The sequence below is a fragment of the Panthera uncia genome, chromosome F1 (assembly GCF_023721935.1).
Source record: "Panthera uncia isolate 11264 chromosome F1, Puncia_PCG_1.0, whole genome shotgun sequence".
Classification (NCBI taxonomy): domain Eukaryota; kingdom Metazoa; phylum Chordata; class Mammalia; order Carnivora; family Felidae; genus Panthera; species Panthera uncia.
The window spans coordinates 19,962,938-19,987,508 of NC_064813.1; the positions used below are offsets into that span (position 1 = coordinate 19,962,938).

The 24,571-nt window shown below is 37.7% G+C and overlaps 1 protein-coding gene across 3 annotated transcripts in view; it reads left to right on the top strand.

Annotated features, from left to right (window-relative positions):
* RALGPS2 (Ral GEF with PH domain and SH3 binding motif 2) overlaps positions 1-20,710 on the top strand; it is a 169,515-nt gene extending 148,805 nt beyond the window's left edge. For all 3 annotated transcript variants that reach the window (XM_049634021.1, XM_049634023.1, XM_049634022.1), the window contains 3 exons: positions 5,532-5,637; positions 7,812-7,903; positions 14,996-20,710. In XM_049634021.1, coding sequence (XP_049489978.1) covers positions 5,532-5,637; positions 7,812-7,903; positions 14,996-15,025 — 228 coding nt within the window. In that variant the 3' untranslated portion in view covers positions 15,026-20,710. The remainder of the gene's footprint in view (positions 1-5,531; positions 5,638-7,811; positions 7,904-14,995) is intronic.
* Positions 20,711-24,571: the final 3,861 nt, after the last annotated feature.

Genomic DNA, 24,571 nt, shown 5'->3' on the forward strand with positions numbered 1-24,571 from the left:
CAATCAAATCCAGATTGTGAGACATTTTACAAGACAACTGGCTTGGTAGTTGGAGAATTTGGTAGATGGAGGGGGGCGGGGGGACAAGAGGACTGTTACAGGTTAAAAGAGACTGAAGAGTCTGAGAGATAAATGGAGTTGTGTATTTTTGTTGGATCCTGGAAGTGATTTTTTTTTTTTGAACTACAAAGATCTTAATTGGGACAATTGAAGAAATTTAAATATGAACTTTAAAAACGACGTGTCTGTTAAATTTCTTAGATACTTACGTTGTGGTTATATGGAAATACATTCATAGAGTATACATGCTGAAATATTTAGGACTCAATATGATGTCTGTAGGTCAAAGAGATCAAGCAAATGCACAAAATGTAGATATGTGGGTAACCACTGACATTCTTTCAACTTCTCTGTAGTTTCAGCCTTTCAAAATTAAAAGCTAGAGGGGAAAAAAATCACTAATGAAAATAATGCCTGTTCATATGTCTATAAATGCTGAAGGAAGAAATCTGGAAGCCTACAAACCTATATTTTATTACTCTCTATACATCTTTTTTCCTATGAGGAACAGTATAAGCTTGGCAGGATAGAATAACTGGGGAGAGAGAAGAGGACTCGTATGTCTATATTTTTGGATGTTTTAAAATAACATTCACTGTAAAAATATTTTAATGGAAGTTTATTCATGGTAAGAAAAAGTTTTTGCAGGTATGTTTGAACCTATCTCTGTATGGTGCAGAAAGAGTAAATATTGTTCAGTTAGTTCATTTTTAAAAACCAAGACTGCACCTGAAAAGAAATCTGTAACAAAACTTAAGACCTTCTACAACTTAGAATAAAACAGGAGGAAAGAAAAAGGGAAAGAAGAGATAAATAGAAGATGAAATATAAGTGGCTAATAAACATGAAAGGATGATCGACCTCATTAGCTATCAAAAATGTAGATTAAAAAGATGCCCTTTTTTACTTTTAGGCAAAAAGTTTAAAGATTGATAATACAGCATTGGGCATGGTGTAGGGAAACACAAACTGTTATTTGCAGAAATTTAAATTGGTATTGTTTTTGTGGTGGGCAGTCCTAGTCAATGTTTAACTTAATGATAACCAGCGATTCCTTATCTGATAATCTGGCCTGTGGACATCCTTGAACAAGTGCACAAAGATACCTGTAGAAGCATATTCCTGTAGTGTTTATAATAGCAGAAATCTATAAACACTCAAAATACTTATCAATAAGGAATTACAAGTGAAAACCACGAGTCAGAGTATACATACGCCCCTGTTTGTACAGATGACCTTTGAACAGCTAGGTTAGGAGCAGCTACCCTGGCTCCCTCCCACTCCCGTGCAGTTGAAAATCCAGCTTCCCAAAAACTTAGCTACCAGTAGCCTACTGTTGATCAAAAGCTTTACCAATAACATGAAGAGTTTATTGACATATTTTGTATATTGTATGTGTTATATGATGTATTCTTACAATAAAGGAAGCTGGGGGAAATGTTAATAAAACCATAAGAAAAAAATACACTTACTGTATTTATCCAAGAACTGCATATAAGTGGACCTGCGCAGTTCAAACCCGTGTTGCTCAAGGGTCAAGAGTCAACTGTATATGAAAACCAACAGTATCAAAAAAAGTCTTTGGTGGGGCACCTGGGTGGCTCAGTCGGTTAAGCATCTGACTTCAGCTTGGGTCGTGATCTTACCGTTGGTGAGTTCGAGTGCCACGTGGGGCTCTGTGCTGACAGCTCAGAGCCTGGAACCTGCTTCAGATTCTAGGTCACCCTCTCTCTTTGCTCCTCCCACACTCCCTTTCTCTCTCTCTCTCTCTCTCTGTCTCTTTCTCTCTCAAAAATAAATAAACATTAAAAAAATAATAATAAAAGTCTTTGGTGTAAATGCATAGACAAGGGTCCAGAGGGCTCCACCCTGAACAGTGATGAATTTTGGGGAGTGGGATGAGATTCAGCTGGTGGTCAAGGGGCATTTTTACTCCCTATGCTTTGGCCCTCTATACAAAGAGACTTACATTGCTTGAGTTACTTTTTTTTTTTTTAAGGTTAGGAAAAGAACATTGGAAAATCATGCTGTTTGCTTTGACATAAATTATAAGCTGTCAAATCAGCAGTTCTGGAGTATTGCCCGTTTCATTTTTGATAGTATTAAAACTTTGTAATTAGCTTTCATTTTTGTAGTGCCCATGTCGTTACAAGTAATGTGCTGTGTTCATACTTTTTCCCATTACTTTAAAATTGTGAAACGTGAAAGGTGTGTGGTGTACATGTACACTTTAAGGAGTAATAAAATGAATGCCTTTATAACTCTACACCCAGCATAAGAAACAGTCTTAGTGAAACCATCTATATCTTCCCAGAGAGCATCTTCTTCCTTCCATCCAGCCTGTCACTATCCTGAATTTACATTCATTACTGCTTTTTTTTTTTTTTACTTTACAGATTTCCTTAACACATTATTTTTTAACTGTACCTGAATAGATTCACATATATAGGCTGAAGCACTACCTTTTTTGCTTAATACTATATTGTTGAGATTCATCACTGTTGATGCATATAACTGTCACTTTTTTCTTTCCACAATTGAATAGTCTTCCATTTTATGAATCTTACATAATGTATTCATCATTCTACTGTAGATAGATATTTGCATAGTTGCCAGTTTTTTGCTGTATCTAGCAGTGCCCCTGTGAATATTTTTGTGTGTATGTTCTCTAGGAATGCAGATGTTCAACTTTACAAGAAAATGCCAAATAGATTTACACACTCACCGGTAGCATAGTGAGGTTGAGCCTCCTCATTGTTAACACAATACTTGTCAGGCTTTTAAATTCTGGCTAATCTAGTAAATATGAAATGGCACGTCATGATTTTAATTTATATACCCCTGATTGCTTAATGAGTTTGAAATTGTTTTCATGTTTATTGGTCATTCATGTGTCTTGTGCAGAATATCTGGGTAAATATTTTGCCTATTGGGTGATACGTTTTCTAACGAATTGGTGAAAGTTCTTTATATATTCTAGACACTGATCGATTAGTAGTCATGTGTTGCAAGTATCTTCTTCCAGTTTCTAATTTGACTTGTTTTTTCAAACTTTCTTTGGGACGACTTTTACTGAAGAGTTCTTAATTTTAAAGTGATAAAATTTATCTTTCCCTTTATGGCTAGTACTTTCTGAGTCATGTTTTCAAAATTCTTCTCTAACCTGAGATCATTAAGATATTCTGTATTTTCTACTAATGGATTTAGTTTTGCATTGCGCTTTAAAATCATTGATCTACCTGGAATCAGAGACGTGTGTGTGTGTACGTGTGTGTACGTATGAGGGAGGGAGAGGGGGGCGAGAGAGGTGTGATAAGAAATAAGCATTCATCTTCATGTTTTTTCTGCATGGATAACCAATTTTCCTGGCATTTTTTATTGAACGATTCATTCTTCACCAGTCTGCAGAGCCCACTCTTGTCATATGAATTTGCATCTCTGTGCCCATCTCTATGCTCTCTTCAACTTTCATTGCCCTGTCCATCCCTGTCCCGGTAGCCCATGGTCTCAAATACTGTAGCTTTATGAGTCTCGATGTTTATCAGGGCAGGTCCTACCTAATTGTTCTCAGGAGTATATTGGCTATTTCTGCTCCTTTGCCCTTCCATATAAATTTTAGAATCAGCTTATCAAGTTCCATGTAAAACCCTATTGAAAAAATTTTTTAATGTTCTTTATTTATTTTTGAGAGAGAGAGAGACACACAGAGTGTGAGCGGGGGAAGGGCAGAGAGAGAGGGAGACGACACAGAATCTGAAGCAGGCTCCAGGCTCCCCAGCTGACAGCGCAGAGCCCGACACGGGGCTCAAACCCAGGAACCGTGAGATCATGACCCGAGCCGAAGTCGATGCTTAACCAGCGGAGCCACCCAGGCACCCCAAACCCTATTGAAATTTTTATTGAAATGACACTGAATCTATAGATCAATTTAGGGAGAATCAAATAGGGAGATCTATACAAATCACACCTTTTTCTTCATCTCATGGTATTTCTTCATTGATTTATGGCTTCTTGAATACCTTTGAACTGTTACACTTTCCCGTATGCCTTGTTACATGTATTGCTCTCTTATAAATGACTATTATATTTCTAGTGTATAGAATTACATTTGACTTTCATACTGATCTTTTCCAAGCATCCTTGCTAATCAAACTTATTAATTTGGTATGTTTGAGTGGATTTTCTGTGTCAATATTATCACCTGTGAGTAATGGCAGTTTTATTTCTTCCTTACTTTTACACCTTTTATTTCCTTTTTATTGTCATATTAAGCTAAGTCTTCAAATTCTGTGTTGAGTGGATGTAGCAATGGTGGGCATCCTTGTCTTGATACCGATTTTGAAATGTTTTTAGAATTTTACCCTTGAATGTGTGTATTACAGGGTTTTGATTTGGGAATTTTTTTTTTCTTTCCTACTTTGTTTTGGTTTGGGTTTTATGTAGGTTTTGTTTTTTTGCTTGGTGGATACTCTTCATTGAATTAGAAACTGCTCTTCTATTCCTAGTCTATCACAGACTTGCATTATATTTTACCAGATGGTTTTATTTTGCATCAGCTGAGTTGAGAGTATTTTTTCTTTTTAATCTGTTAATATGGTGATTTGCTTTAATAATTTTTCTATAAATTAAAAAAAATTTTTTTCTAAAGTTGAACTAATCTTACTTTCTTGAAATAAATCCAACTTAGTTGCATTAGTTGATTTCTAACATTAAATCAACCTCACATTCCTCGGATAAATCCAGTTTGTCATATATATCAGCTTTTTATACACCAGTACTTAATATTTTTTCATTTATGTTTATGAATGAGATTAACCTAATTTTCTGTTCCTTTATAACAGCCCCTTTTTCATTACATTTATTTCATGTTATGTATAACTTTAAAAACAAGAATAGAAAAGTAACAAACGTGCCAAGAATACCTTTTTTTTTGAGAAATACAAGTAAGAATATACTATTAAGAATTGTCTGATAGCATTGCTGACTTAGTAAATCATCAGGTTTAAGAGAACAACCCGTATTACATTGTACACGTTAAACTTCCACAGTGTTGTATGTTAATTACATCTCAGTAAAGCTGAGTGAGAAAAGATAACACCTTGATTAAAATGCAGGTATGTTTCCTATAAGCAAGGAGTGAGGGGCAACATAGTAAGGAACAGAAAAAAACAACATAGATGAATTTACCAAACCCAGCAAAAGATCATGCTTTTAGGTAATTGAGACTCAGACAGTTACACTTTGATAAAGAGTTGAAGCTATGAAGGATCTGGAAAGTAGGAGACTACCTAAAAGAGGGCATGCTTAAATGGAGTTTAGTTGTAAGTAAAAGGCTGTGAGCAGACTTGACCAACATGGAGTCACAAATCTCACCTCTCAGTGGGAGAAACTGAAAATATGCTCATTCTTAAGGTTTGTTTAGGATGAGCCATAAATTTTGTGTTTCCAGTAATTATCTTTTTATCTCTCAGTTCAAATCAACATCGAATAAGAACGTATCTGTGGTAGGATGGATGGTGATGATGGCTGATGACCCAGAACACCCAGATCTCTTCTTGCTGACTGACTCTGAGAAAGGTGAATCATTAGAATAACTAGGGTTTAAGGTACTGCGCATACATAACTTTCAGCTGGCCAAAACCTAGTTTAAGTGGAATACTTGACCAGGAACGTGTTTGTATAGTTTTATGTCTTGGAAATATTTCTGTCACATAATGTGTAGTAATGATGCCAATATTTTTAGATATCAGTATCTATTATAAGCATATTTTCTTTGCTACATGGTCATAAACTTGAAATTAAAAGCCCAAGTAATCCCTAGAGAGCTAAGAACCAGGGAGGGAGGGAGGGAGGGAGGGAAGGAGGGAGTTGGAGAATCTATAGGCCATGATTTGCCATATGTGCAGCACCCCTTTATTTGTATCCTGAAATTATTATTCTTAAGTTCTAAATGTGACAGAGGTTGTCCTCTAAATGATTTTTATTCCATTATTTTTAATTAAATTAATTGGTTGACTCCTATCACTTTCAAAATATGATTTATAATACTTTGCAATGTAGAGAGAGACTTAAAAATGAAATTATTGGCTGTTGACTATAGGAGTTTTTCAAGTGGATCTGAGAAGTTAGACAGTGGGCCGATTAGAATCCGATCCTACCTCCTGACCCTGTGTGCATCTCTAAGTGGAGACCGCAGGCAGCCATTAGAAACAGATCCTTACATGATTGCTGCTCTTCCTTCCTAACAACTGCCAGCTCTTGATGAGCACCTCAAAGGAAGCTAGACAGGAAATTCTTTCATATCTGCCCAGAATCTTACACTGCAGCAACTCACCACTGAAATTATACTTCTTGACTGTACAGTTATATTTTGATGTCTGTTTATTCAGAATGTATTTTACATCAACAGATACTCTGCTTTTAGGATATTATAGCATTTTAAGTGAAAAGTGAAGCAAATATGTTAGATACAGAAAAAAATCATAGTAGCAAAATGTCTCATTTGAGATTCAATAGATTGATTTATAGAGTAAGGACTCTCTACTCAGTATTCTAAATTCAAAGTCCCTGCCCTACTCCCCAAATCCCAAAGACATTATTCATAAAATTACATTTTAAGATCATTTTCATTGGGTTTACTTAACAAATTCTTTATTTTCTTTCAGTTCCCTTAGTGTAGCTTGATAGAACTATTTCCAAGTTGCCGAGGTTTTTGTGACATCTGAACTAATGGCCTTCTGTTAGGGAGGAGAAAGTAGGTAAATGGCAGCTGTGACCAGCTTAACTGTAGATGTGCCTTCTATTCAGATTGATCTAACGTCTGCATCTAAATTCAGCAAGTAAAACAGTATTATTGAACATTAAACATTTGGTGGAGAAAAACTGTTGTTTCTGAAAGTGAAAAAGTCCTTTGAGTGTTCAAGTCTCAAAGGAAAGCTCTATCATGACTAAATAAAGGTCAGGCTCTTGGACCATCGAATGCAATTATAAAGGAAAGAGTAGAATTCAGTACGAATTGGGAAATAAAAAGAACTTAGGTCCATGAAAAAACAGAATAAAGCTCAACTTAGGGCAGGCTTCAGTACATGAATCCTTTCTTTTTTCAGTTTATTACCTTAATATATACGATTATATAAGATATATTTATTATGTGTCAGTCTTGAATTAGCATAAGTTCTAAATACACACAAAATGGATGAATTTCTAATTTTCTAAAAGAGGAAAACATGGTTTTTCAGATTTTCCCAGCAAGCCCTCAGTAGACCTGGCAATCTGTAATAATTTTGGCAACTGTAACCAAAAACTAAGAGCATAGTTGATATTGATGTTAGGTAATTAATCCCTAATGACAGTAGATACTTGATGTTTAAGTGTCAAACATGTTAAAGTATTTTGCCTGTAAAAACTTAATATTAACATATTCTTCACTCTCCGCCACACACACAAATCTAGAGGAGCCAAACAATTCTTTTATTTAGGTACACTTTAAAGAGCATTTAAGGAGACAAAAGTACTTCTCTGCCGATTCATAAACAGCAAAATGGTGGCTTTTGGAATTAACGATAGCGTGTGAATGTAGCACTGAGAACTCTTCTTTTTATTTATATCAGAAGATCAGGTGTTCGAGGCACAGAATTCTGAAACTGAGAATTCTAGTCATGTTTTAGTTTGCTCTCTGGTATCTGCCTGAATTATTATATGTCATAGTCCTTAAAATTTTGTTATTGTCCCCTTGTTTTTGGTAATTTTAGGAAATTCATACAAGTTTCAAGCTGGCAACAGAATGAACGCGATGCTGTGGTTTAAGCACTTGAGTGCAGCCTGCCAGAGCAACAGACAGCAGGTGAGCCGCTCGCCTCCATCCTCATGGTGGGCCCGAACATGGGCCTGTATTTAACCAGTTCCAAAGGGAAGTAAGGAGACCAGTTTTAGGAATGAAGAGGGAAAACAGTATTGTTTTTATTCTTTTTCTTGTTGTCAGTGGTCAGCAAGGTATGAAGTCCACATTTTAGTGAGGAGATAGTCAATAAAAAGTGAACAAAGAGGGGTGCCTGGGTGGCTCAGTTACGCGTCCGACTCTTGATTTCGGCTCAGGGCAGGATCTCCCAATTCGTGAGATCAAACCGAGGTTGGGCTCCGTGCTGACAGTGCAGAGCCTGTTTGGGATTTTCGCTCTTCTTTCTGCCTTTTTCTCTCTCTTCTCTCTCTACTCTCTCTCAAAATAAATAAAAATTTTTAAATGTACCAAAAAATGAACAAATAAAATTTGAACTGCTGAAAACTGTATATAGAACTATACAAACTATATAAAAAATAGTTATGTGATATGGAAAGATGAGAGTAGACACCACTTTATTTTTTTTATTAACCCCTAAAATTATTCATTTGATTTTTTTTCCTTTAAATCCAAGTTAGTTAACATATAGTGTAATAATGACTCAGGAATAGAATTTAGTGATTCATCACTTACATATAACACCCAGTGCTCATCCCAACAAGTACCCTCCTTAATACCCATCACCCATGTAGCCCATCCCCCCACCCAACACCCTGCCAGCAAACCCCCTTTGTTCTCTGTATTTCAGAGTTTCTTATGGTTTGTCTCCCTCTCTGTTTTTGTCTTATTTTTGCTTCCCTTCCCCTATATTCACCTGTTTTGTTACTTAAATTCCACATATGAGTGAGATATGGTATCTTTCTCTAATTTCACTTAGCATAATACACTCTAGTTCCATCCACATAGTTGCAGATGGCAAGATTTCATTCTTACTGATCGCCGAGCAATATTCCATTATACACACACACACATCACATCTTCTTTATCCATTCATCAGTCAGTGGACATTAGGCTCTTTCCATACTTTGGCTATTGTCAGTAGTGCTGCTATAAATATCGGGGTGCATGTGTCCCTTTGAATCAGCACTCCTGTATTCTTTGGATCAATACCTAGTAGTGCAGTTTCTGGGTCGTAGAGTAGTTCTATTTTTAATCTTTTAAGGAACCTCCACACTGTTTTCCAGAATGACCGCAACAGTTTGCCTTCCCTCCAGTGCAAAAGGGTTACTCTTTTTCCACATCCTCACTAACACCTGTTGTTGCCTGAGTTGTTAATTGTATTTTTTTAATTTTTTAAAAAATGTTTGTTTATTTTTGAGAGAGAGAGGGAAAGACAGAGCGTGAGCAGGGAAGGAGCAGAGAGCAAGGGAGACGCAGAATCCTAAGCAGGCTCCAGGCTCTGAGCTGTCAGCAGAGTCCAACACGGGACTCCAGACCACGAACCACAAGAGCATGACCTAAGCTGAAGTTGGAAGCTTAACCAACTGAGCCATCCAAGCCCCCACTGAGTTGTTAATTTAATTTTATTTATTTTTAAAAATTATTTTTTCAACGTTTTTTATTTATTTTTGGGACAGAGAGAGACAGAGCATGAACGGGGGAGGGGCAGAGAGAGAGGGAGACACAGAATCGGAAACAGGCTCCAGGCTCCGAGCCATCAGCCCGGAGCCTGACGCGGGGCTCGAACTCACGGACCGCGAGATCGTGACCTGGCTGAAGTCGGACGCTTAACCGACTGCGCCACCCAGGCGCCCCTTAAAAATTATTTTTAATGTCTATTTTTTTTTTAATTTTTTTAACGTTTATTTATTCTTGAGACAGAGAGAGACAGAGCATGAACGGGGGAGGGGCAGAGAGAGAGGGAGACACAGAATCGGAAGCAGGCTCCAGGCTCTGAGCCATCAGCCCAGGGCCAGACACGGGGCTCAAACTGGCGGACCACGAGATCGTGACCTGAGCTGAAGTCGGACGCTTAACCAACTGAGCCACCCAGGCGCCCCAATGTCCATTTATTTTTGAGAGAAAGCCAGACAGACTGTGAGCAGGGGAGGGTCAGAGAGAGAGGGAGACACAGAATCTGAAGCAGGCTCCAGGCTCTGAGCTGTCAGCACAGAGCCCAACATGGGGCTTAAACTCACAAACCAGGAGATCGCAACCTGAGCTGCAGTTGGACGCCAAACAAACTGAGCCACCCAAGTGCCCCCCTGAGTTGTTAATTTTAACCATCTGACAGATGTGAGGTGGTATCTCACTGTGGTTTTGATTTTATTTCCCTGATGATGAGTGATGTTAAGCATCTTTTCATGTGTCTGTTGACCATCTGGATGTCTTCTTTGGAGAAGTGTCTATTCATGTCTTTTGCCCGTTTCTTCACTGGATTATTTGGTTTTTGGGTGTTGAGTTTGATAAGTTCTTTATAGAGTTTGGATACAAACCCTTTATCTGATGTGTCATTTGCAGATATCTTCTCATTCTGTCTGTTGCCTCTTAGTTTTGTCAGTTGTTTCCTTTGCTGTGCAGAGACTTTTTATCTTGATGAGGTCCCAATAGTTCATTTTTGCTTTTGTTTCCCTTGCCTCTGGAGACATATCAAGTTAAGAAGCTGCTGCAGCCGAGGTCAAAGAGGTTGTTGCCTGTTTTCTCTTCTAGGATTTTGATGGCTTCCTGTCTTGCGTTTAGGTCTTTCATCCATTTTGAGTTTATTTTTGTGTACAGTGTAAGAAAGTGGTCCAGCTTCATTCTTGTGTATGTTGCTGTCCAGTTTTCCCAATACCATTTGCTGAAGTGACTGTTTTTTCCTTTGGATATTCTTTCCTGCTTTGTCAAAGATTAGTTGACCATATGTTTGTGGGTCCATCTCTGGGTTCTCTATTCTGTTCCATTAAATCTGTGTGTCTGTTTTTGTGTCAATACCATACTGTCTTGATGATTACAGTTTTGTAATACAGCTTGAAGTCCAGGATTGTGATGCCTCCAGCTCTGGTTTTCTTTTTCAGGATTGCTTTGGCTATTCAGGGTCTTTTCTCTGGTTCCAAACAAATTTTAGGATTGTTCTAGTTCTGTGAAGAATGCTTCTGTTATTTTGATAGGGATTGCATTGAATATGTGGATTGTTTTGTGTAGCGTTGACATTTTAACAATATTTGTTCTTCCAGTCTATAAGCACAGAATGTTTTTTCATTTTTTCTGTGTCTTCCTCAGTTTCTTTCATAAGCTTTCTATAGTTTTCAGTGTATAAATTTTTCACCTCTTTGGTAGATTTATTCCTAGGTATTTTATGCTTTTGGTACAGTTGTGAATGAGATTGATTCCTTGATTTCTCTTTCTGCAGCTTCATTATTGTTGTATAGAAATGCAACTGATTTCTGTACATTGACTTAATATCCTGCGACTTTGCTGAATTCATATATCCGTTCTAACAGTTTTTTGGTGGAGTCTTTTGGGTTTTCCACATACAGTATAACGTCATCTGTGAAGAGTGAAAGTTTGACGTCCTCCTTTCTGATTTGGATGCCTTTTATTTCTTTGTGCTGTCTGATTGCTGAGGCTAGGACTTACAACACTATGTTGAATAACAGTGGTGAGAGTGGACGTCTTTGTCGTGCTCCTGACCTTAGGGGGGAAAGCTCTCAGTTTTTCCCCATTGAGGATGATACTGGCTGTGGGTCTTTCGTATATGGCCTTTATGATCTTGAGGGTATGTTCTTTCTATCCCTACTTTCTTGAGAGTTTTTATCAAGAAAGGATGCCATATTTAGATACAACGTTAAATAAGAGTGAGGGACACCTGGGTAGCTCAGTTGGCTCAGGTCATGATCTCACAGTTCATGAGTTCCAGCCCCCCATCAGGCTCCATGCTGATAGCTCAGAGCCTGGAGCCTACTTCAGATTCTGTGTCTCCCCGTCTCTCTACCCCTCCCCAACTCATGCTCTTTCTTTCTCTCAAATATAAATAAACATTAAAAAAAAAAATTTAAGGGGGGCCTGGGTGGCTCAGTCAGTTGAGCATCCAACTTCGGCTCAGGTCAGGTCTTGTGGTTCACAAGTTTGAGCCCCACATCAGGCCCTGTGCTGACAGTGAAGAGCCTGGATCCTGCTTCAGATTCTCTCTCTCTCTCTCTCTCTCTCTCTCTCTCTCTCTCTCTCTGTCTCTCTCTGCTCCTCCCTGGCTTGTGCTCTAACTCCCTCAAGAGTAAATAATAAACATAAAAAAATTTTTTTTTAATTTAATAAAGAAAGAATGAGCACAAAGATCTCCCTGAAGACATTGACATGAATAACAAGAAGGAGCAGCCATGTGAAGATTAATGGGAACAGGGGCGCCTGGGTGGCTCAGTCGGTTAAGCGGCTGACTTTGGCTCAGGTCATGATCTCGCAGTCCATGAGTTCGAGCCCCGCGTCAGGCTCTGTGCTGACAGCTCAGAGCCTGGAGCCTGTTTCAGATTCTGTGTCTCCCTCTCTCTGACCCTCCCCCGTTCATGCTCTGTCTCTCTCTGTCTCAAAAATAAATAAACGTTAAAAAAAATTTTTTTTTTAATAAAAAATAAATAAAAAAAGAAGATTAATGGGAACAGAGGTCTGGTAGAGGGAACAGAAAGTTCAAAGTTCCTGAAACTGAAATGAGCTTAAGATGTTCAAAATAGGCAAATGAGGCCATGTTGGTAGAATATAGTGAGAGGCAAAGGAATATAGTCCCACAGAGGGTAAATTTAGATGGCACTTTAATAAAAATTACTCTGATTCCTCTTTATTCTATTGACTAGATGCAGGTTCCTATAGTTGTAGTGACACCCCCCCCCCCACCCAAAAAACCCATGGATTTGTTTTTATTTTACTGAAACAAAGATGGTCTAATTCAGAGGCTGTAGCTGCAAAGAAGAATGAAGCCACGGTGTTGTTTTCCCCAAACCCTGCTGCAGATCTAAAGTTGAACCATGAACTGTTAGAGCAGACATGAAATAAAGATAGCTGCAGTTATGGAAATATGTGTAGATTTTTTTATACACCAGTTTTTAGTTGAGTATATTTGAAGACCATTGACTTAAGGTACCAAAATTCAGAAGTGTTATCTGTAGCTAATTTTGAATAATGTAATACACTATATAAGTTTATATCATTTATAAAAGTATTTTTCACCCTATGCTGTCAGGCCCTAAGTTATTACCCCTTTTTTGATAAAGGAAGAAACTAAATCTCAGACATGCTAAGTGACCTACACAGGGTCAAACAAGTAAATACCTCTGTCCTTTAGATCCAGTCTTTCTAAATTTGTTAGAATAGGCCTTGTTCTCTTAGTGTTTTCGTTTTAGATATATATAGGAAAGACTAAGAGCAGTATTTGATATCATTTTTAGCACCCTCCATTAAGAAGGAAATGATCTAGAACAAAGATAACCTTCTTGCCTCTGTCAGGTTAGTGTCTGGGACAGAATAAAGGAAACAGACCTCCTTTTGCCTGGACTAAGGTTATGTGCAATGCAGCATAACTTACATTCTTTAAATGTGCTTAAGGTATTAAGTGTCATTTTTTTTAATCTCAGATTTCAAGATTAATCTAGAAAGTGTATGCATACCAACATACAGGTTCAATTTCTTTTACTATATTAGTAGACCTTCCAGCTGAAAAAGTCAACCAAATGTGTGTAAATGGGTTTTATTCATTTTTCTCTATACTTGGAAGAATTAGAGTAGCAGCAAATGTATAAATAGAAGCTGTGAAATTTGAAAATTTTTAATAGAAGACTCTGATTCAAATACAACACCTTAAATCACATTCAAGGAACTTAGGAGGAAATGAGCTTATGCTTTATTTAAATATGGGTTTTTTATCACCAGACCTGAGAATTTGTACTTTAAGCACTTTTGAGCATTTGTATTGTAATTTTTTTTAAGTTTATTGATTTATTTTGAGATAGAGACAGCACACGCCAGGGGAGGTTCAGAGAGAGAGAGAGAATTCCAAACAGGCTCTGTGCTGTCAGCACAAAGCTCAGTGCAGAGCTTGAGCTCATGAACGTGAGATCATAACCTGAGTCAAAATCATGAGTCAGACACTTAACCAACTGAGCCACCCAAGTGCCCCTGTATTGTATTTGATTTATAATTCAATTGTAAATGTATTGTTAAGGAACTTTTTCATTCCATTCCAAAGATGACAAAGGTAGGAGACTCACCCACCTTTTTTTTTTTTTTTTTTTTTTTTTTGAGTATCCTAGGATTTTCAGGAAAAGATTGCTAAAGTGTGAGAGCTGTTAAGCTGCTTTAAAGGACAGAGAAAGGACCATTGAAATAGGGGTATCTCTCCCAGCACACTGATAAGAAAACTGATAGTAAAGGTTAAGAGTGTATTTTAACATGGTGAAAACCTCTTTAGTCCTTGACTAGAGGACTCATCAACTGATTTTTAAAAACAACATATATTCCTATTTCAAAGAGTTATTGTGGAGTTTCTCCTCATCAAAACGTGGACTTCGTGGCTTGCTGTTGATTTCTGTAAGGAATTAAATTTGATTCCATCCACTCTGTAGGCAGCAAACTATTATATAACCTGTTGATTTTTTTTTTTTCAGAGTCACAAAGTGTCAGATCAGAATTTATCTAATGATAAGTTTTATTCTTCCATATGTATTTTCATGATGATTTCACAAAGAAATTCTTTGTAACATTCATTATAAGATGACCTGTGATTTTAAAATGTGAATGTAGGATCTCATGGTGATACACATAATGAGAAAATAGATGATGACAAGCACATTTGTGTGAGTCTCACCCTACTTGAGCCGAACTTCTTTTCTGATTCATTTTTTTCACTCAGCAAGCATCTGCTGAGCCTCTGTGTTAGACAAGAAAGACACCGTCTCCACCCTTTCTCCTGTTCCAATTTCAGTTTTTTGGAAAAAGAGTATTAACTCAGTGATTTTCTCAAAAATGTTCTAGCATATTTTATTCATTATTCATAAATGATTGCAGTACCTTCTGTCAAATTCCTTTTATAAAGAGATATTTGGGCTTACTTAAAATGACAAGAAAAGATAAGAAATAATACTTTGAAAAACAACTTTTAAATACTATCAGTTTTGTGATGCTTATATTTTTAAGGTTCCTACAAACTTGATGACTTTTGAGTAAAAGCCTAAGAAAGAAGCGAGGTGAACTATTGCCCCTAAGTAAAAGCAAGGAGCTGATGAAAGCGCCAGCTATAAACCAGTTCTGTGCCAGGAGGAGCCCAGAGGCTCCGTCTCAGCCTTTGGAGTTCTGAACCAAAAAAGCACTAATTTCAGGGAATGAAGTGAGATATTCCCAGAGAACAAATTGGAGTTACACAACAAACTGCCATGGACCGCGCTTCTTTTCTCCGAACTGACCTGCAGAAACCACTGCCTTAAAAGAATGAAAGGGAAACCAACATGAAACACCAAATAGTGCGTGTGACTCTTCCGGCGGTGCTGTGCTTGGGATAGATCATAGCTGATTTGCATTTCTTTTAACTTTGTACTAATTTTGGAGGGGGGAATCGCCTTTTTTAGAAACACTTTAAAAAGGAAAAACATATTTCTTATGGGTCATGTGAGGGGCTGGTTTTGAACTGAGGTGTGAAGATACCCTGCCCAAGTAGGATGCTGCCAACAGCCTACCTGAAAGGCTGCTTTGGCTTCCAGTAATCTGCAACCTCACTGGCTTTCCCACAGCAAGAGTTTAGGAATTAGACGTGTTCACAGTGTGAGTGGTTGGGGTGTGTTCGGGATTGGGGGTGGGGTTTGCTTTGAATGAGGGGAGTTTTTTTTAGACACTAAAGTTCTGAAATATAGTACTGTATGGGGAACCTCATTTCCTGCAGGAGGCATAAAGGCTGAGTGTTCCTGTTTCAGACGCTCTTTCAAGTGGGCTCCAGAAAACATGGTTGTTTTTAACTGGGTTTGAAGTTTAGCCTTTTGTTTGAATTCATTGTTGGACCACAGATCTGCTTAGGAAAGAACCATAATCCCAACCTAAACTTTTCTGAGATTTTACAGTAACTACATTTTTTTCAAGTTAATTGAATTAACCCTTCTGCCAGTCACTGGTGATTTTTGTTATCAAGGTGATGTATTGATATTTCATCACAATATTTTCTTTTACAGGGTGTAATGTATACAATGCCAGTTTTTTTTTATTAGTCATTTTCATTATTTTTGTTAAATAGGAGATTCAGGGTCACATTTGTTTATAAGAGCTTCCACATGTGTATGTGTGTATGTATTTTATTATAAGGCATACGAAATAATTTTAAAAGGGGAAAAGGGGAAAGATTGAGATTCTGGGAATCTTCAGTTTATCAAAACTTTCCTTCTCCCATAACTTTCCTTTATAAAAAACATTTTTCTGAAAACTTACTGTTGGCCCCTGCCATGAAACCATTATTTCATCAGTAGTTGACCAAGCTGTTTTGTGAGAGCTCTTCTACACAACAGTACATTTAATTTCCAGAATAAATGTTGAATTGCAGAAAGAAAAAAAAGTTCAAAGGTGAACTGCCTTAGAGTTTTAACAAAAAAATGGCACTTGAACAATAGCTATGTGTTAGATGCTGTAAGCTCATGGAGCACTGTGTAATTTAGCAGTGGCCCAGAGTAAGAAATGCTTTTCGACTGATACCTTCCAATAAACTTGTAATACTTTGGGCCTCACATAGAATTTCTTACATTTGCATTCTTAGAGAGTTTTATACTTTTTTTTAATCATAAATATTTCACTCTTGAAACTTAAATATTAAATAGAAAATATTGCCCACAGAATAATTAGCTAAAAATCTATCCAAAGGAAAGTAGAAGAGCTTTTGGGAAAGGATATGAACAGTTCAAATATTTTTCTCATATGGCACAGTTAGAAATACCAATATTTCTGGTTTTGTGGAAAGTGACATAGGCTAAAGAGGGCAAAATGTTGCCTGTGGTCAATGATTTTTCAGTTAATGACCTCCCAGGCTTAACCCACGTCAGGTACATAGAAAGATACCACATGCATAGCCAACAGTATTACTATATAGACCTTGCACATCTTTCTTTGGTTTTGCATTTTTAAAAAATTCCTTAATTTGTCTATTTCTCTTCAGAAATAAGTGTTTTTAACAGTGTATGTGCTTTTTAAAATACTGTGGATGAAAACCCTGTGGATTTTTTACTATTATGTTCTCATAAATAAGCTAAAGTAGATATGTTGTAGGTTAACCATATTTGTGGAGATTTGCAACTGAAGTCAGAGCCTGACATCACACAGTTTTGCCAAAGAGAGAGCTAAACTGGAAGACGTGTTTGATATTTTCAGCTCTAAACGTTAAGGGATGCTTGCACAGAGAAAGAGTAGTGTTCAAATGTGGTGAACAGTCCCCGTATAGAATTGTGGCCTCCGGCTGACCGAAACTCTTAACGTATCTGTGCAGTAGAAGCAGCCATTGCTCTTCTGTCTTCAAATTTGTCTATTCAAAAGATTATACGTTGCTTTTGAGGATTATTTTAGCATTTGAAGCAAATGGAAACCAGTGAAAGCAGAGAATTAAAATAGCATAGGTGAATTTTTGATCTATAATTCACCAAATGATCTAACAATTGAAACAAAGAAAATAGGTCACCAAAATAATATTAAATATTTAGGTGGTTTATTAGTAGAAAGATGAAATTTTTTCCTCTTATTAAGCCTACACTTAATAAATTAGTAAACAAGTGACTCAAAAGCTTGAGATTTCTATCAATATTACGCTCATTTTTTTTCTCCTAGCCGAGAACAACTCATTAGAAATTCCATTATAATTTAAATTTAAGCTAGTTTACAATAAGCATAAATATTGGCATATTATACTGCCTGGTGTAGTAGTATATAATACTAGCCAAAATACACTTTGAGGCACATGTAATTTAACAGTTTCTTTGAACACCGAATCTTATTTTTCATACAGAAGTAACATCAGTTTTTAAAATACAACTATAAAAATACCTGCATAATAATGGCCTTCAGAGCTCTAGCTTCAGTTTCATGCCCCCTCCGGGGTTTGGACTTTGCTGTTTTGTTTTGTTTTCTTTTCTTTTTTCCCCAGAGGTATTATTTTTACCGTGATCTTCAAACTATAAGAATTGAAAGAGAACTAATCAAACACACCTTCCTATAGCATTTTCCTCACTATGTAAATATTATTAATTTTATAAACATTACAAAAAGGGACCCCAACAATTTGAGTATTTTTTTTCTCCCTAGGTCTGTGCTTCAATGACAATCTTTTTTTTTTCTTCTGCATAAAAAATCCCATATAACTATTGCACTACCTTCTGTATGGACTGTTATGGTATCGGGTCCTCTGGTATGTCAAGAGTTAGGGTGTTTATAGCTGCAGAGTTTTAATAAGTGGCTTTATTCCTCTTCTGGGTGACTTACAAAAGAGCCCAAGGAGCACTATTGTTGCAGAAGGAATGTTTCCAGCCTCTAGTGTCTACACTGTGTATTAGTTGACACCGGGGCCCTCGAAGAACAGCCTAGCCTGTCGCTCTCTTGGGGTTACTAGAATTTACCTGGCCAAATGACTTGAGCAGAAGTCTTTTTTTTTTTCTTAAGATTAAATCTGTAAACTATACACCTTTACTGCTGAAAACAAAACTATAAAGCATCGTATTAATTGGAAACCAATAATAGGAGTAGACTTAATCCATTAACTTCTTAAAAGAATATATCCATTATTGATTTTCTTCTTGTTTTTTGAGGCACGTTCCTTTCTACCCGGTTTTTAAACCAACCTGTTACCTTCTGCAAATGCAGGGTACCAGTGTTGCTTAACAGAAGGTAATTTTTAATAAAAGAAATCTTCTGCTTCAAAGGATCTCTTTTTGAAAATGAAGATGAATTCAGCTGTGCCCCAGTGGAACTATAGTATTGCTGTCACATGAACAAATGATCCAAAGCAAGTGGTGAGGTTTACCTGACTTCTTCGGTGGTCTTTTAGGGTTTGTTTTTATTTTCTCTCTCTTCTTTTATACTGGTTTTTTCAGACATAGTAAATTTATGGTTTTACAGCCAGAGTGATACTCTGTTTTTTCTAAGCTTTGAGAAAAAACATTGTTACTTAATCGCATTGAGGATCATTGTTTTCCACGTGAAGTCAACCTTTTTTAAATGATTTAATAAGTACTTTTTGGTTTTGCTCCCCTAAAAATGGCTTGTGACTAAAGTGACCTCTTTTTTTTTTTTTTTTTTTTTCCCGTTCCGAGGATTCTAATGAAAGATATGTGCATGCAAACTCTTTCAGGTTATTGAAAGCAGTTTCATTATACCAGTATCTCAAGTGGTAGTGTGGGGAAGATTTGGTCAGTGCCTTAACAATTTGAGGACCAATTTTAGGGCATCGAATACGATGATAATCCTCTGCCCTGTTGCTTGTCGGATTTCAGGAGTGTGTGCTATCCTGTGTCCACCAGCTTACTCTTTCTCACAGCAGGTGCAAGACAGTCTGTACACAGGCCTCCAGGCAGTTGCTGCTGTCCTCCTTGGTCTTGATTCTTCTTTAGACGAGCTCCCTCCCTGCCCCTCTCCTGCCAGGGGAGATTAAAATGAAACCCGCCCAAATCAACCTTTAGATGCGCGCTTTTATGAACAGCTTTGAAGAGCATCCATCCAGCTGAGTTTGGTTTTATTTTGTGTTGTTGATGTTGTCGTTTTGAGCATAGATTTAATTCTAAAGACCTTTCAGAAAATCCCTAGAAGAATACATTATAGCCAGAAGGATTTGTTGAGAATCTTATTAAAGCTACTGAAATCTTGTCATGATAATCTCTTTGACAAAAAAGCGAAATTTAGTTTGGTTCATTTTTACATTTAAATAAGACTCAGAACAAACAGGCAGTCACTTAACCTACCAGTTCTTGTTTGCTTGAAAATACTATTGCAGGAAAGTGAAAATAACTCTAATGTCTAAATTAAAGGGAAGCTAAGAGACTAAACTAGCTTTCTCAGTCAAAACAAAACTTGGAAACATTTTGCTTCTGAGACTCTTGCAAGATATGGAATGACTGTTGTTCAACTGAATCAAGATGCTATTTTCACATTTTTTAAGGGCTAGTATGTTTCAGAATACAGAAGTAGATATCGTCTTTAAAGAGTTAACTGATCCTTAAGGGTTATTAGCAGCATTTAAATTTTGATTCTAGTCACCTGGCCTTGCAGAGTGGTGATGGGATGAAAGGAATGGAATGCATATAGTGCTTTGGGATGAGACTTTTAATAGACCAGAGAGATTTTCATAAATATTATCTGTGTTTTAGATACTAACAAATATTAACTTTCCCCTAAAGATATCACCTATTAGAACTACTCATAAATAGAGTCCAGTAATCATCGACTTATCAGGTCTGACACAGTAGCTGCTCATAAATCACCAGACTCTCAAGAGTTTCTACATCTTGATTATTGACAAATTCATTGTTTTATAGCCCACTGCAGTGTGTATGTGGCGGGGGGGGGGGGGGGGGGGCCGGGGAACTCGTTCACAATGTCATCTAAAGGAGATAAACATCTGTGGGCATACATATCCCAGTGATGATAATATACAGGAAAACACAAGCCATTTTTATTCTTCTTTATCCCAGTTAACCTGAGGTACTCCCGTGATGAAGCACTCAGTTGCACTATGACCTCCCTGAGTGATGTGCAGCTTGGTTCCTCTCTCATTTTTTGTTTCTGTTTAATATGCAGATGTGAGTGTGAGATCTTCAGTGTGTTTGCATAAGCTAACTTAAAATGAATTTAAGTACAGTTTTCTGAAATATTTCTATTGAAATAAATTACTTAAAAATATAGATTGTGTGGGGATAATTTGTTGCCATATTTACATTTTTATCATTAACTTTTTTTTTTTATCTTATTATTTACTTATTTTGAGAGAGGGAGAGTGCAAGCTGCGGAGGGGCAGAGAGAGGGAGAGAACCCTGAAGCAGGGCTCAATCCCACAGGCTGTGAGGTCATGATCTGAGCCGAAATCAAGAGTCGGACGCTTAACCAACTGAGCCACCCAGGCTCCTGGATCACTAACTTTTGAAATGCATTTCATCATTAAGTTTTAAATAAGTTCTCTAACTTGATATTTTTCTCTTTCTAAACCAATCGACAAAGTTTTTGTTGGTACAGGAAGCTTCTGTCTGGGTATGCTTCAGTCGCTCTTCTCTGTGCTGGAACGAGGGTGCACTCTGGCAGGTTGACAAATGGGGTCTGGAGGAATAGAGGTCATGGATATAATATTTCCAACTTCATCTCCACGCTTCAAGTATATGATATGCTACGAACAGTCCCCAGAGAGGCCTTCTTTGCTAATACGTACTGTATTTCATAGATTCTAAGACATGACATTAAATCGTAAGAAGTGCAGAAACAGCTGGGTTGAGTCTCCCATGAGTCATTGGCTGAGGTGTTGGTCATGCGTTATCTAAGAATTCCGCGTGAGCTTGCCCCTAAGATCCAGGCTTCACCAGTGTTCTCACCTTGCTAATGGCCTTTGGAAATTTTCACTGTCCCCGCATTGGAATGAAAAGAGTGACAATTCTCTGATGGGGTCAACCTGTCTTCACTTCACACAGTGCCACCTTTGTCCTACACGAGTTTTCCATATGTGCACGCTCAGTTTCTGGCTCCCCTTTTCTGTTTCATTAGTGCTTGTCTGTGAGCCAGTACAAGCATACTTGTACTTCACAGGTACTGTATTTTGTACAAACTGCAGGTTTGTGGCAGCCCTCCTTCGCACAAGTCCGTCGGCGCCATTTTTCCGACAGCACTTGCTCACTTTGTGTCTCTTGTCACATTTTGGTTATTCAGTATTTCAAATCCTGTCATTATTACCGTGTTTGTTCTACTGATATGTGATCAGTGATCTTTGATCTTGTTGTCGTTGTTCGGGGGCACCACAAACAACACCCATATATAAGACCACAAACTTACTTCAGTAAACGTTGTGTGTATTCTGACTGTTCCACCAGCTGGCCACTCCTCCGTCTCCCCCTCTCCTTGGGGGGAGAAATAAGCTTAGTGAAAAAATCAAGTTAGGCTAAAAGGTCTCTTGCACCAAACAGTTGGGCAAGTTGTGAATGCAAAAGGAAAGTTCTTGAAGGAAATTAAAAGTGCTACTAAAGTGAACACGCAAATGATTCGAAAACAAAACAGCCTTATTGCTGGTATGGTCTGGACAGAAGTTCAAACAGCCAGAGCAAGGCCCTAACTCTCTTCAATATCATGAAGACAGAGAGGTGAGGAAGCCGCAGAAGAAAGGTTGGAAGTTAGCGGAGCTGGTTCTTGCGGTTTAAGGAAAGAGCATCTCCACACCATACAAGTGCAAGGTGAGGCAGGAAGTGACCTAGAAGATGTAGCTAAAATAAAAGGAAGGTAGTTATGTTAAACGATGGATTTTAAGTGCAGATGAAACAGCCTAATCCTGGAAGAGGATGTCATGTAGGGCTTCGATAGCTAGAGAAGTCAGTGCCTGGCTTCAGAGGAAGGCTGACTCCTACGTTTGGGGGCTAATGCAGCTGGTGACTTTAAATTGAAGCGCATGCTCTGTTACCATGCCAAAAATCCTAGAGCCCTTAAGAATTAGGCTAAATCTACTCTGCTTGTGCTCTGGTAATGGGACAAAACCTGGATGACAGCACTTCTGTTCACAACATGGTTTCCTGAATATTTTAAGCCCACTGTTGAGACCTGAAGCTCAGAAAAGAAAAAGATTTAATACATGCTCACTGACAATGTATCTGGTTATCCAAGAGCTCTGATGAAGAGGTACAACGAGATTAATGTTGTTTCTTTTCTTTTTTCCCCCATGTCTGTCTAGAGATACCTTTGTATCTCTAGCATGTATTTTTTTCTATTTTTACAAAAATTTTTTTTTCATTTATTAACATTTTTTCATTTACATCCAAGTTAGCACATAGTGCAATAATGATTTCAATATATGTGTGTATACACACATACATACATACACACCACATCTTCTTTATCCATTCACCCATTGGTGGACATTTGGGCTCTTTCCATTTTTGGCTATTGTTGATATCGCTGCTATAAATATTGGGGTGGATGTGCCCCTTCAAAACAGCACTCCTGTATCCCTTGGATAAATACCTAGTAGAGCAATTGCTGGGTCATAGGGTAGTTCTATTTTTAATTTTTTGAGGAACCTCCACACTGTTTTCCAGAGTGACTGCACCAGTTTGCATTCCCAGATTAATGTTTTCATGCGTGCTGACACGATTCTACAGTCCATGGTATCATAGGAGTAATTTTGACTTTTAAGTCTTAATTTTTAAGAAATGTATTTCATAAGGGTATAGCAGTCACAGGTAATGATTCTTCAGATGGCTCTGGGCAAAGTAAATTGAAAACCTGGAAAGGATTCATTCTAGATGCCATTAAGAATACTCATGATTCATGGCAAGAGGTCCAAGTTATCAATATGAATAGGAGTTTGGAAGAAGTTGATTCTGACCCTCACAGAAAACTTTGAGGGGTTCAGGAGAACTTCAGCGGAGGAACTGCTGAGCTGGTGGAAATAGCGTGAGAACTAGAATTAGAAGCAAAGAAAGTGGTTTCCGGAGATGGAATCTACTCCTGGTGAGGTTGTCGTGAAAATTGAGATGACAACCAAGTATTTAAAATACTACATAAATTTAGTTGATAAAGCAACAGCAGGTTAGAGAGGATTGACTCTTAATTTTGAAAGAAGTTCTGTGGGTAAAATGCTATCAAACAGCATCGCATGTCACAGAGAAATCCTCACGAAAGAGTCAATCGATGAAGCAAACTTCATTGTCTAATTTTAAGAAATTGCCAGAGTCACCCCGACCCTCAGCAACTACCACCCTGAGCAGTCAGCAGCCATCAACACCAAGGCAAGACCCTTTACCAGCAAAAAAAAAAACAAAAACCTGACTCACTAAAAGCTCAGATGATGGTTAGCATTGGTATATACATTGGGGTTTTTTTTAGACATAATTCTGTTGCACACTTAATATACTACAGTATCCTGTAAACATAATTTTTATATGTACTGGGAAACAAAAAAAGTCTTTTGACTCACTTTATTGCAGTGGTCTGGATCCCAAGCCCACACTATCTCTGAGGTATGCCTGTACCATAGTGTCTTCATTACTATGTTGCTACAGAAGTCTTGATATCTAGTAAGGTAATTACATTGTTCTCCAAATTTGCCTTAACTGTCTTGATGCGTCTTCTCAATGAATTCTAGAATCATTGTGTCAAAATAGAGAAAACACTGTTGGTATTTTTATTGGAATTGCTTTAAATTCATAGAATGAATTTGAGAATTAACAGTGTTTAAACATTTGTTCCTTTCATCTACAAACACGAAATATCTCTCCATTCACTTGAAGACTTACGCCCATTACCTTGTTGAACTCCCTTATCTCATTCTAATCATTTGTCCAGTATGATTCTGTTGTCATGTGAGCTGTGAAAAAGGTGACTGGGAGAAAATATTTGGAGTTTATAAAAGAAAGGGTTCATATCAAGAACGTGCAAAGGGGCACCTGGGTGGCTCAGTCAGTTAAGCATCTGACTTTGGCTCAGGTCATGATCTCACCATTCGTGAGTTCGAGCCCCGCGTCGGACTCTGTGCTGACAGCTTACAGCCTGGATGGAGCCGGCTTCAGATTC